We start from the raw sequence: 15,434 nt of genomic DNA on the forward strand, positions 1-15,434 counted from the left end.
ACACACAGATACACTCTCACACATACAGATACACTCTCACACACAGATACACTCTCACACACACAGATACACTCTCACACACAGATACACTCTCACACACACAGATACACTCTCACACACAGATACACTCTCACACATACAGATACACTCACACACAGATACACTCTCACACACACAGATACACTCTCACACACAGATACACTCTCACACACAGATACACTCACACACAGATGCACTCACACACAGATACACTCTCACACACACAGATACACTCTCACACACACAGATGCACTCTCACACACAGATACACTCTCACACACAGATACACTCTCTCACACACAGATGCACTCACACACACAGATACACTCTCACACACCCTCTCACACACAGATACACTCACACACAGATACACTCTCACACACAGATGCACTCTCACACAGATACACTCTCACACACAGATGCACTCTCACACACAGATGCACTCTCACACACAGATACACTCTCACACACAGATGCACTCTCACACACAGATGCACTCTCACACACAGATGCACTCTCACACACACAGATGCACTCTCACACACAGATGCACTCTCACACACAGATGCACTCTCACACACAGATACACTCTCACACACAGATGCACTCTCACACACATATGCACTCTCACACACAGATGCACTCTCACACACACAGATGCACTCTCACACACAGATGCACTCTCACACACAGATACACTCTCACACACACAGATGCACTCTCACACACAGATGCACTCTCACACACAGATAAACTCTCACACACAGATACACTCTCACACACACAGATGCACTCTCACACACCGATACACTCTCACACACAGATGCACTCTCACACACAGATGCTCTCTCACACACAGATAAACTCTCACACACAGATACACTCTCACACACACAGATACACTCTCACACACACAGATACACTCACACACAGATTCACTCACACACACAGATACACTCTCACACACCCTCACACCCTCACACACACACAGATACACTCTCACACACTCTCACACACTCACACACACACAGATACACTCACACACAGATTCACTCACACACACACAGATACTCTCTCACACACAGATACACTCTCACACACAGATACACTCTCACACATACAGATACACTCACACACAGATTCACTCACACACACAGATACTCTCTCACACACAGATACACTCACACACACACAGATGCACTCACACACACAGATACACTCTCACACACAGATACACTCTCACACATACAGATACACTCACACACAGATACACTCTCACACACACAGATACACTCTCACACACAGATACACTCTCACACATACAGATACACTCTCACACACAGATACACTCTCACACACACAGATACACTCTCACACACAGATACACTCTCACACACACAGATACACTCTCACACACAGATACACTCTCACACATACAGATACACTCACACACAGATACACTCTCACACACACAGATACACTCTCACACACAGATGCACTCTCACACACACAGATACACTCACACACAGATACACTCTCACACACACAGATACACTCTCACACACACAGATACACCCTCACACACAGATACACTCTCACACATACAGATACACTCACACACAGATACACTCTCACACACACAGATACACTCTCACACACAGATACACTCACACACACAGATGCACTCTCACACACACAGATACACTCTCACACACAGATACACTCTCACACATACAGATACACTCACACACAGATACACTCACACACAGATACACTCTCACACACAGATGCACTCTCACACACACAGATACACTCTCACACACACAGATACACTCTCACACACACAGATACACCCTCACACACCCTCACACACACAGATACACCCTCATACACTTCCTCCAATCACTGTTCCGGAGATGATGTACTCAATGGACTCTACTGGACGCAGGAGGAGAAGTCTGCAACAAGTAACTAGGAGACAGTCAGCGAGCGGCCGGACAGATTACAGGACTCTCCGGGAGACTAATACGGGATCAGAAATATCAACATCATTAAAATTCACCATCTGAGGGGAAAACAGGTTCAGAGCCGAGCAGCATCCAGGATACGGGCAGACATGGGGCCCCGGGCTCTGTATACACTACTGCTACTCCCCTGTCTTCTGGGGCCCCATGTAAGAAGTGAGGAGCCCCCAGAGGGGGGTGAGGAGCACAAAGACCACCCACCAGGTAAGTGACCATGTCTACAGTATGAATTACAGGTCACCAAGCAAGGAGACTCTGTGCCACATGATGGGATTAGATACAGACTCAGCACTTTTAGTTAAGGATACTGAATAATTCCACCATATACTGACTATATAATACCTCCATACACTGACTGAATAATACCTCCATACACTGACTGTATAATACCTCCATACACTGACTATATAATATCTCCATACACTGACTGAACAATACCACCATACACTGACTGAATAATTCCACCATATACTGACTGTATAATATCTCCATACACTGACTGAATAATACCTCCATACACTGACTGAATAATATCTTCATACACTGACTGTATAATATCTCCATACACTGACTGTATAATATCTCCATACACTGACTGTATAATACCTCCATATACTGACTGTATAATATCTCCATACACTGACTGAATAATATCTCCATACACTGACTGAATAATATCTCCATACACTGACTGAATAATACCTCCATACACTGACTATATAATATCTCCATACACTGACTGAATAATACCTCCATACACTGACTATATAATACCTCCATACACTGACTGTATAATATCTCCATACACTGACTATATAATATCTCCATACACTGACTGTATAATACCTCCATACACTGACTGAATGATATCTCCATACACTGACTGAATAATACCACCATACACTGACTGTATAATACCTCCATACACTGACTGAATAATACCTCCATACACTGACTGAATGATATCTCCATACACTGACTGAATAATACCACCATACACTGACTGTATAATATCTCCATACACTGACTGTATAATATCTCCATACACTGACTGTATAATATCTCCATACACTGACTGAATAATACCTCCATACACTGACTGTATAATATCTCCATACACTGACTGAATAATACCTCCATACACTGACTGAATAATACCTCCATACACTGACTGAATAATACCTCCATACACTGACTGTATAATACCACCATACACTGACTGAATAATACCTCCATACACTGACTGAATAATATCTCCATACACTGACTGAATAATACCACCATACACTGACTGAATAATTCTAACATATACTGACTGTATAATACCTCCATACACTGACTGAATAATACCTCCATACACTGACTGAATAATATCTCCATACACTGACTGTATAATACCTCCATACACTGACTGAATAATACCTCCATACACTGACTGAATAATACCTCCATACACTGACTGAATAATACCTCCATACACTGACTGAATAATTCTAACATATACTGACTGTATAATACCACCATACACTGACTGTATAATACCTCCATACACTGACTGTATAATATCTCCATACACTGATTGAATAATATCTCCATACACTGACTGAATAATACCTCCATACATTGACTGTATAATACCTCCATACACTGACTGAATAATACCTCCATACACTGACTGAATAATACCTCCATACACTGACTGAATAATTCTAACATATACTGAATGTATAATACCTCCATACACTGACTGAATAATATCTCCATACACTGACTGAATAATACCTCCATACACTGACTGAATAATACCTCCATACACTGACTGAATAATACCTCCATACACTGACTGAATAATTCCACCATATACTGACTGTATAATATCTCCATACACTGACTGTATAATAGCTCCATACACTGACTGAATAATACCTCCATACACTGACTGAATAATACCTCCATAAACTGACTGAATAATACCTCCATACACTGACTGTATAATACCTCCATACACTGACTGAATAATTCCACCATATACTGACTGTATAATACCTCCATACACTGACTGTATAATAGCTCCATACACTGACTGAATAATATCTCCATACACTGACTGACTAATACCTCCATACACTGACTGAATAATATCTCCATATACTGACTGAATAATTCTAACATATACTGACTGTATAATACCTCCATACACTGACTGAATAATTCTAACATATACTGACTGTATAATATCTCCATACACTGACTGAATAATATCTCCATACACTGACTGAATAATTCCTCCATACACTGACTGTATAATATCTCCATACACTGACTGAATAATACCTCCATACACTGACTGTATAATACCAACATACACTGACTGTATAATACCTCCATACACTGACTGAATAATACCTCCATACAATAACTGAATAATACCTCCATACACTGACTCAATAATACCTCCATACACTGACTGACTAATACCTCCATACACTGACTGAATAATTCCACCATATACTGACTGTATAATACCTCCATACACTGACTGAATAATACCTCCATATACTGATTGAATAATACCTCCATACACTGACTGAATAATACCTCCATACACTGACTGAATAATACCTTCATACACTGACTGTATAATATCTCCATACACTGACTGTATGATACCTCCATACACTGACTGAATAATACCTCCATACACTGACTGAATAATACCTTCATACACTGACTGAATAATACCACCATACACTGACTGAATAATACCTCCATACACTGACTGTATAATTTCTCCATACACTGACTGAATAAAACGTCCATACACTTACTGAATAATACCTCCATACACTGACTGTATAATTTCTCCATACACTGACTGAATAATACCACCATACACTGACTGTATAATTTCTCCATACACTGACTGAATAATACCTCCATACACTGACTGTATAATACCTCCATACACTGACTGAATAAAACCTCCATACACTGACTGAATAATACCTCCATACACTGACTGTATAATACCTCCGTACAATGACTGAATAATACCTCCATACACTGACTGTATAATATCTCCATACGCTGACTGAATAATACCTCCATACGCTGACTGAATAATACCTCCATACACTGACTGAATAATACCTCCATACACTGACTGTATAATACCTCCATACACTGACTGAATAATACCTCCATACACTGACTGAATAATACCTCCATACACTGACTGTATAATACCTCCATACACTAACTGAATAATTCTAACATATATTGACTGTATAATACCTCCATACACTGACTGTATAATATCTCCATACACTGACTGTATAATATCTCCATACACTGACTGAATAATACCTCCATACGCTGACTGAATAATACCTCCATACACTGACTGTATAATACCTCCATACATTGACTGAATAATACCTCCATACACTGACTGAATAATACCTCCATACACTGACTGAATAATACCTCCATATACTGACTGAATAATACCTCCATACACTGACTGAATAATATCTCCATACACTGACTGAATAATACCTCCATACACTGACTGAATAATACCTCCATACACTGACTGTATAATTTCTCCATACACTGACTGAATAATACCTCCATACACTGACTGTATAATACCTCCATACACTGACTGAATAATACCTCCATACACTGACTGAATAATACCTCCATACACTGACTGTATAATACCTCCATACACTGACTGAATAACACCTCCATACACTGACTGTATAATACCTCCATACACTGACTGAATAATACCTCCATGCACTGACTGAATAATACCTCCATACACTGACTGTATAATACCTCCATACACTGACTGAATAATACCTCCACACACTGACTGAATAATATCACCATATAAGGACTGTATAATACCTCCAAACACTGACTGAATAATACCTCCATACACTGACTGAATAATACCTCCATACACTGACTGAATAATACCTCCATACACTGACTGAATAATACCACCATACACTGACTGAATAATACCTCCATATACTGACTGAATAATACCTTCATACACTGACTGAATAATATCTCCATACACTGACTGAATAATACCTCCATACACTGACTGTATAATACCTCCATACACTGACTGAATAATACCTCCATGCACTGACTGAATAATATCTCCATACACTGACTGAATAATTCCTCCATACACTGACTGTATAATATCTCCATACACTGACTGAATAATACCTCCATACACTGCCTGTATAATACCACCATAATCTGACTGTATAATACCTCCATACACTGACTGAATAATACCTCCATACAATAACTGAATAATACCTCCATACACTGACTCAATAATACCTCCATACACTGACTGACTAATACCTCCATACACTGACTGAATAATTCCACCATATACTGACTGTATAATACCTCCATACACTGACTGAATAATACCTCCATATACTGATTGAATAATACCTCCATACACTGACTGAATAATACCTCCATACACTGACTGAATAATACCTTCATACACTGACTGTATAATATCTCCATACACTGACTGTATAATACCTCCATACACTGACTGAATAATACCTCCATACACTGACTGTATAATTTCTCCATACACTGACTGAATAATACCACCATACACTGACTGTATAATTTCTCCATACACTGACTGAATAATACCTCCATACACTGACTGTATAATACCTCCATACACTGACTGAATAAAACCTCCATACACTGACTGAATAATACCTCCATACACTGACTGTATAATACCTCCGTACAATGACTGAATAATACCTCCATACAATGACTGTATAATATCTCCATACGCTGACTGAATAATACCTCCATACGCTGACTGAATAATACCTCCATACACTGACTGAATAATACCTCCATACACTGACTGTATAATACCTCCATACACTGACTGAATAATACCTCCATACACTGACTGAATAATACCTCCATACACTGACTGTATAATACCTCCATACACTAACTGAAGAATTCTAACATATATTGACTGAATAATACCTCCATACACTGACTGTATAATATCTCCATACACTGACTGTATAATATCTCCATACACTGACTGAATAATACCTCCATACGCTGACTGAATAATACCTCCATACACTGACTGTATAATACCTCCATACACTGACTGAATAATACATCCATACACTGACTGAATAATACCTCCATACACTGACTGAATAATACCTCCATATACTGACTGAATAATACCTCCATACACTGACTGAATAATATCTCCATACACTGACTGAATAATACCTCCATACACTGACTGAATAATACCTCCATACACTGACTGTATAATTTCTCCATACACTGACTTAATAATACCTCCATACACTGACTGTATAATACCTCCATACACTGACTGAATAATACCTCCATACACTGACTGAATAATACCTCCATACACTGACTGTATAATACCTACATACACTGACTGAATAACACCTGCATTCACTGACTGTATAATACCTCCATACACTAACTGAATAAAACCTCCATACACTGACTGAATGACACCTCCATACACTGACTGAATAATACCTCCATACACTGACTGTATAATACCTCCATACACTGACTGAATAATACCTCCACACACTGACTGAATAATATCACCATATAAGGACTGTATAATACCTCCATACACTGACTGAATAATACCTCCATACACTGACTGAATAATACCTCCATACACTGACTGAATAATACCTCCATACACTGACTGAATAATACCACCATACACTGACTGAATAATACCTCCATACACTGACTAAATAATATCTCCATACACTGACTGAATAATACCTCCATACACTGACTGTATAATACCTCCATACACTGACTGAATAATACCTCCATGCACTGACTAAATAATATCTCCATACACTGACTGAATAATTCCTCCATACACTGACTGTATAATATCTCCATACACTGACTGAATAATACCTCCATACACTGACTGAATAATACCTCCATACACTGACTGTATAATACCACCATACACTGACTGTATAATACCTCCATACACTGACTGAATAATACCTCCATACAATAACTGAATAATACCTCCATACACTGACTCAATAATACCTCCATACACTGACTGACTAATACCTCCATACACTGACTGAATAATTTTACCATATACTGACTGTATAATACCTCCATACACTGACTGAATAATACCTCCATATACTGATTGAATAATACCTCCATACACTGACTGAATAATACCTCCATACACTGACTGTATAATACCTCCATACATTGACTGAATAACACCTCCAAACACTGACTGAATAATATCACCATATAAGGACTGTAAAATACCTCGATACACTGACTGAATAATACCTCCATACACTGACTGAATAATACCTCCATACACTGACTGAATAATACCTCCATACACTGACTGAATAATACCACCATACACTGACTGAATAATACCTCCATATACTGACTGAATAATACCTCCATACACTGACTGACTAATACCTCCATACACTGACTGAATAATTCCACCATATACTGACTGTATAATACCTCCATACACTGACTGAATAATACCTCCATATACTGATTGAATAATACCTCCATACACTGACTGAATAATACCTCCATACACTGACTGTATAATACCTCCATATACTGACTGAATAATACCTCCATACACTGACTGACTAATACCTCCATACACTGACTGAATAATTCCACCATATACTGACTGTATAATACCTCCATACACTGACTGAATAATACCTCCATATACTGATTGAATAATACCTCCATACACTGACTGAATAATACCTCCATACACTGACTGTATAATACCTCCATACACTGACTGAATAATACCTCCATACACTGACTGAATAATACCTCCATATACTGACTGAATAATACCTCCAAACACTGACTGAATAATATCACCATATAAGGACTGTAAAATACCTCCATACACTGACTGAATAATACCTCCATACACTGACTGAATAATACCTCCATACACTGACTGAATAATACCTCCATACACTGACTGAATAATACCTCCATATACTGACTGAATAATACCTCCATACACTGACTGAATAATACCTCCATACACTGACTGAATAATACCTCCATACACTGACTGTATAATACCTCCATACACTGACAGAATAATACCTCCATGCACTGACTGAATAATATCTCCATACACTGACTGAATAATTCCTCCATACACTGACTGTATAATACCTCCATACACTGACTGAATAATACCTCCAAACACTGACTGAATAATATCACCATATAAGGACTGTAAAATACCTCCATACACTGACTGAATAATACCTCCATATACTGACTGAATAATACCTCCATACACTGACTGAATAATATCTCCATACACTGACTGAATAATACCTCCATACACTGACTGAATAATACCTCCATACACTGACTGTATAATTTCTCCATACACTGACTGAATAATACCTCCATACACTGACTGTATAATACCTCCATACACTAACTGAATAATACCTCCATACACTGACTGAATAATACCTCCATACACTGACTGTATAATACCTACATACACTGACTGAATAACACCTGCATTCACTGACTGTATAATACCTCCATACACTAACTGAATAAAACCTCCATACACTGACTGAATGACACCTCCATACACTGACTGAATAATACCTCCATACACTGACTGTATAATACCTCCATACACTGACTGAATAATACCTCCACACACTGACTGAATAATATCACCATATAAGGACTGTATAATACCTCCATACACTGACTGAATAATACCTCCATACACTGACTGAATAATACCTCCATACACTGACTGAATAATACCTCCATACACTGACTGAATAATACCACCATACACTGACTGAATAAAACCTCCATACACTGACTAAATAATATCTCCATACACTGACTGAATAATACCTCCATACACTGACTGTATAATACCTCCATACACTGACTGAATAATACCTCCATGCACTGACTAAATAATATCTCCATACACTGACTGAATAATTCCTCCATACACTGACTGTATAATATCTCCATACACTGACTGAATAATACCTCCATACACTGACTGAATAATACCTCCATACACTGACTGTATAATACCACCATACACTGACTGTATAATACCTCCATACACTGACTGAATAATACCTCCATACAATAACTGAATAATACCTCCATACACTGACTCAATAATACCTCCATACACTGACTGACTAATACCTCCATACACTGACTGAATAATTTTACCATATACTGACTGTATAATACCTCCATACACTGACTGAATAATACCTCCATATACTGATTGAATAATACCTCCATACACTGACTGAATAATACCTCCATACACTGACTGTATAATACCTCCATACATTGACTGAATAACACCTCCAAACACTGACTGAATAATATCACCATATAAGGACTGTAAAATACCTCGATACACTGACTGAATAATACCTCCATACACTGACTGAATAATACCTCCATACACTGACTGAATAATACCTCCATACACTGACTGAATAATACCACCATACACTGACTGAATAATACCTCCATATACTGACTGAATAATACCTCCATACACTGACTGACTAATACCTCCATACACTGACTGAATAATTCCACCATATACTGACTGTATAATGCCTCCATACACTGACTGAATAATACCTCCATATACTGATTGAATAATACCTCCATACACTGACTGAATAATACCTCCATACACTGACTGTATAATACCTCCATATACTGACTGAATAATACCTCCATACACTGACTGACTAATACCTCCATACACTGACTGAATAATTCCACCATATACTGACTGTATAATACCTCCATACACTGACTGAATAATACCTCCATATACTGATTGAATAATACCTCCATACACTGACTGAATAATACCTCCATACACTGACTGTATAATACCTCCATACACTGACTGAATAATACCTCCATACACTGACTGAATAATACCTCCATATACTGACTGAATAATACCTCCAAACACTGACTGAATAATATCACCATATAAGGACTGTAAAATACCTCCATACACTGACTGAATAATACCTCCATACACTGACTGAATAATACCTCCATACACTGACTGAATAATACCTCCATACACTGACTGAATAATACCTCCATATACTGACTGAATAATACCTCCATACACTGACTGAATAATACCTCCATACACTGACTGAATAATACCTCCATACACTGACTGTATAATACCTCCATACACTGACAGAATAATACCTCCATGCACTGACTGAATAATATCTCCATACACTGACTGAATAATTCCTCCATACACTGACTGTATAATACCTCCATACACTGACTGAATAATACCTCCAAACACTGACTGAATAATATCACCATATAAGGACTGTAAAATACCTCCATACACTGACTGAATAATACCTCCATACACTGACTGAATAATACCTCCATACACTGACTGAATAATACCTCCATACACTGACTGAATAATACCTCCATATACTGACTGAATAATACCTCCATACACTGACTGAATAATACCTCCATACACTGACTGAATAATATCTCCATACACTGACTGAATAATACCTCTATACACTGACTGAATAATACCTCCATACACTGACTGTATAATACCACCATACACTGACTGTATAATACCTCCATACACTGACTGAATAATACCTCCATACAATAACTGAATAATACCTCCATACACTGACTCAATAATACCTCCATACAATAACTGAATAATATCTCCATACACTGACTGACTAATACCTCCATACACTGACTGAATAATTCCACCATATACTGACTGTATAATACCTCCATACACTGACTGAATAATACCTCCATACACTGACTGAATAATACCTCCATACACTGACTGAATAATACCTCCATACACTGACTGAATAATACCACCATACACTGACGAAATAATACCTTCATACACTGACTGAATAATACCTCCATACACTAACTGAATAATACCTCCATACACTCACTGAATAATACCTCCATACACTGACTGACTAATACCTCCATACACTGACTGAATAATTCTACCATATACTGACTGTATAATACCTCCATACACTGACTGAATAATACCTCCATATACTGATTGAATAATACCTCCATACACTGACTGAATAATACCTCCATACACTGACTGAATAATACCTCCATACACTGACTAAATAATATCTCCATACACTGACTGAATAATACCTCCATACACTGACTGAATAATAACACCATACACTGACTGAATAATACCTCCATGTACTGACTGAATAATACCACCATACACTGACTGAATAATACCTCCATACACTGACTGAATAATACCAACATACACTGACTGAATAATATCTCCATACACTGACTGAATAATACCTCCATACACTGACTGTATAAAACCTCCATACACTGACTGAATGACACCTCCATACACTGACTGAATAATACCTCCATACACTGACTGAATAATATCACGATATACTGACTGAATAATACCTCCATACATTGACTGTATAATATCTCCATATACTGACTGAATAATACCTCCATACACTGACTGAATAATAGCTCCATACACTGACTGAATAATACCTCCAAACACTGACTGTATAATACCTCCATACACTGACTGAATAATACCTCCAAACACTGACTGAATAATATCACCATATAAGGACTGTAAAATACCTCCATACACTGACTGAATAATACCTCCATACACTGACTGAATAATACCTCCATACACTGACTGAATAATACCTCCATACACTGACTGAATAATACCTCCATACACTGACTGTATAATACCTCCATACACTGACTGAATAACACCTGCATACACTGACTGTATAATACCTCCATACACTAACTGAATAAAACCTCCATACACTGACTGAATGACACCTCCATACACTGACTGAATAATACCTCCATACACTGACTGTATAATACCTCCATACACTGACTGAATAATACCTCCACACACTGACTGAATAATATCACCATATAAGGACTGTATAATACCTCCATACACTGACTGAATAATACCTCCATACACTGACTGAATAATATCTCCATACACTGACTGAATAATTCCTCCATACACTGACTGTATAATATCTCCATACACTGACTGAATAATACCTCCATACACTGACTGAATAATACCTCCATACACTGACTGTATAATACCACCATACACTGACTGTATAATACCTCCATACACTGACTGAATAATACCTCCATACAATAACTGAATAATACCTCCATACACTGACTCAATAATACCTCCATACACTGACTGACTAATACCTCCATACACTGACTGAATAATTTTACCATATACTGACTGTATAATACCTCCATACACTGACTGAATAATACCTCCATATACTGATTGAATAATACCTCCATACACTGACTGAATAATACCTCCATACACTGACTGTATAATACCTCCATACATTGACTGAATAACACCTCCAAACACTGACTGAATAATATCACCATATAAGGACTGTAAAATACCTCGATACACTGACTGAATAATACCTCCATACACTGACTGAATAATACCTCCATACACTGACTGAATAATACCTCCATACACTGACTGAATAATACCACCATTCACTGACTGAATAATACCTCCATATACTGACTGAATAATACCTCCATACACTGACTGACTAATACCTCCATACACTGACTGAATAATTCCACCATATACTGACTGTATAATACCTCCATACACTGACTGAATAATACCTCCATATACTGATTGAATAATACCTCCATACACTGACTGAATAATACCTCCATACACTGACTGTATAATACCTCCATATACTGACTGAATAATACCTCCATACACTGACTGACTAATACCTCCATACACTGACTGAATAATTCCACCATATACTGACTGTATAATACCTCCATACACTGACTGAATAATACCTCCATATACTGATTGAATAATACCTCCATACACTGACTGAATGATACCTCCATACACTGACTGTATAATACCTCCATACACTGACTGAATAATACCTCCAAACACTGACTGAATAATATCACCATATAAGGACTGTAAAATACCTCCATACACTGACTGAATAATACCTCCATACACTGACTGAATAATACCTCCATACACTGACTGAATAATACCTCCATACACTGACTGAATAATACCTCCATATACTGACTGAATAATACCTCCATACACTGACTGAATAATACCTCCATACACTGACTGAATAATACCTCCATACACTGACTGTATAATACCTCCATACACTGACTGAAAAATACCTCCATGCACTGACTGAATAATATCTCCATACACTGACTGAATAATTCCTCCATACACTGACTGTATAATACCTCCATACACTGACTGAATAATACCTCCAAACACTGACTGAATAATACCTCCATACACTGACTGAATAATACCTCCATACACTGACTGAATAATACCTCCATACACTGACTGAATAATACCTCCATACACTGACTGAATAATACCTCCATACACTGACTGAATAATACCTCCATATACTGACTGAATAATACCTCCATACACTGACTGAATAATACCTCCATACACTGACTGAATAATATCTCCATACACTGACTGAATAATACCTCTATACACTGACTGAATAATACCTCCATACACTGACTGTATAATACCACCATTCACTGACTGTATAATACCTCCATACACTGACTGAATAATACCTCCATACAATAACTGAATAATACCTGCATACACTGACTCAATAATACCTCCATACAATAACTGAATAATATCTCCATACACTGACTGACTAATACCTCCATACACTGACTGAATAATTCCACCATATACTGACTGTATAATACCTCCATACACTGACTGAATAATACCTCCATACACTGACTGAATAATACCTCCATACACTGACTGAATAATACCTCCATACACTGACTGAATAATACCACCATACACTGACGGAATAATACCTTCATACACTGACTGAATAATACCTCCATACACTAACTGAATAATACCTCCATACACTCACTGAATAATACCTCCATACACTGACTGACTAATACCTCCATACACTGACTGAATAATTCCACCATATACTGACTGTATAATACCTCCATACACTGACTGAATAA

At 37.7% G+C, this 15,434-nt stretch overlaps 1 protein-coding gene across 1 annotated transcript in view; it reads left to right on the top strand.

Annotated features, from left to right (window-relative positions):
- The first annotated feature begins 2,041 nt into the window (after window positions 1–2,041).
- The window catches only part of LOC130340277 (carbonic anhydrase 9-like), a 140,588-nt gene continuing 127,195 nt past the window's right edge, over window positions 2,042–15,434 (top strand). The window contains exon 1 of the mRNA XM_056554166.1: window positions 2,042–2,267. Within this exon, the coding sequence (XP_056410141.1) occupies window positions 2,156–2,267 (112 nt within the window). The 5' untranslated portion in view covers window positions 2,042–2,155. The remainder of the gene's footprint in view (window positions 2,268–15,434) is intronic.

This window comes from Hyla sarda, unplaced genomic scaffold (genome assembly GCF_029499605.1).
Source record: "Hyla sarda isolate aHylSar1 unplaced genomic scaffold, aHylSar1.hap1 scaffold_583, whole genome shotgun sequence".
In the NCBI taxonomy this organism is placed as follows: Eukaryota; Metazoa; Chordata; class Amphibia; order Anura; family Hylidae; genus Hyla; species Hyla sarda.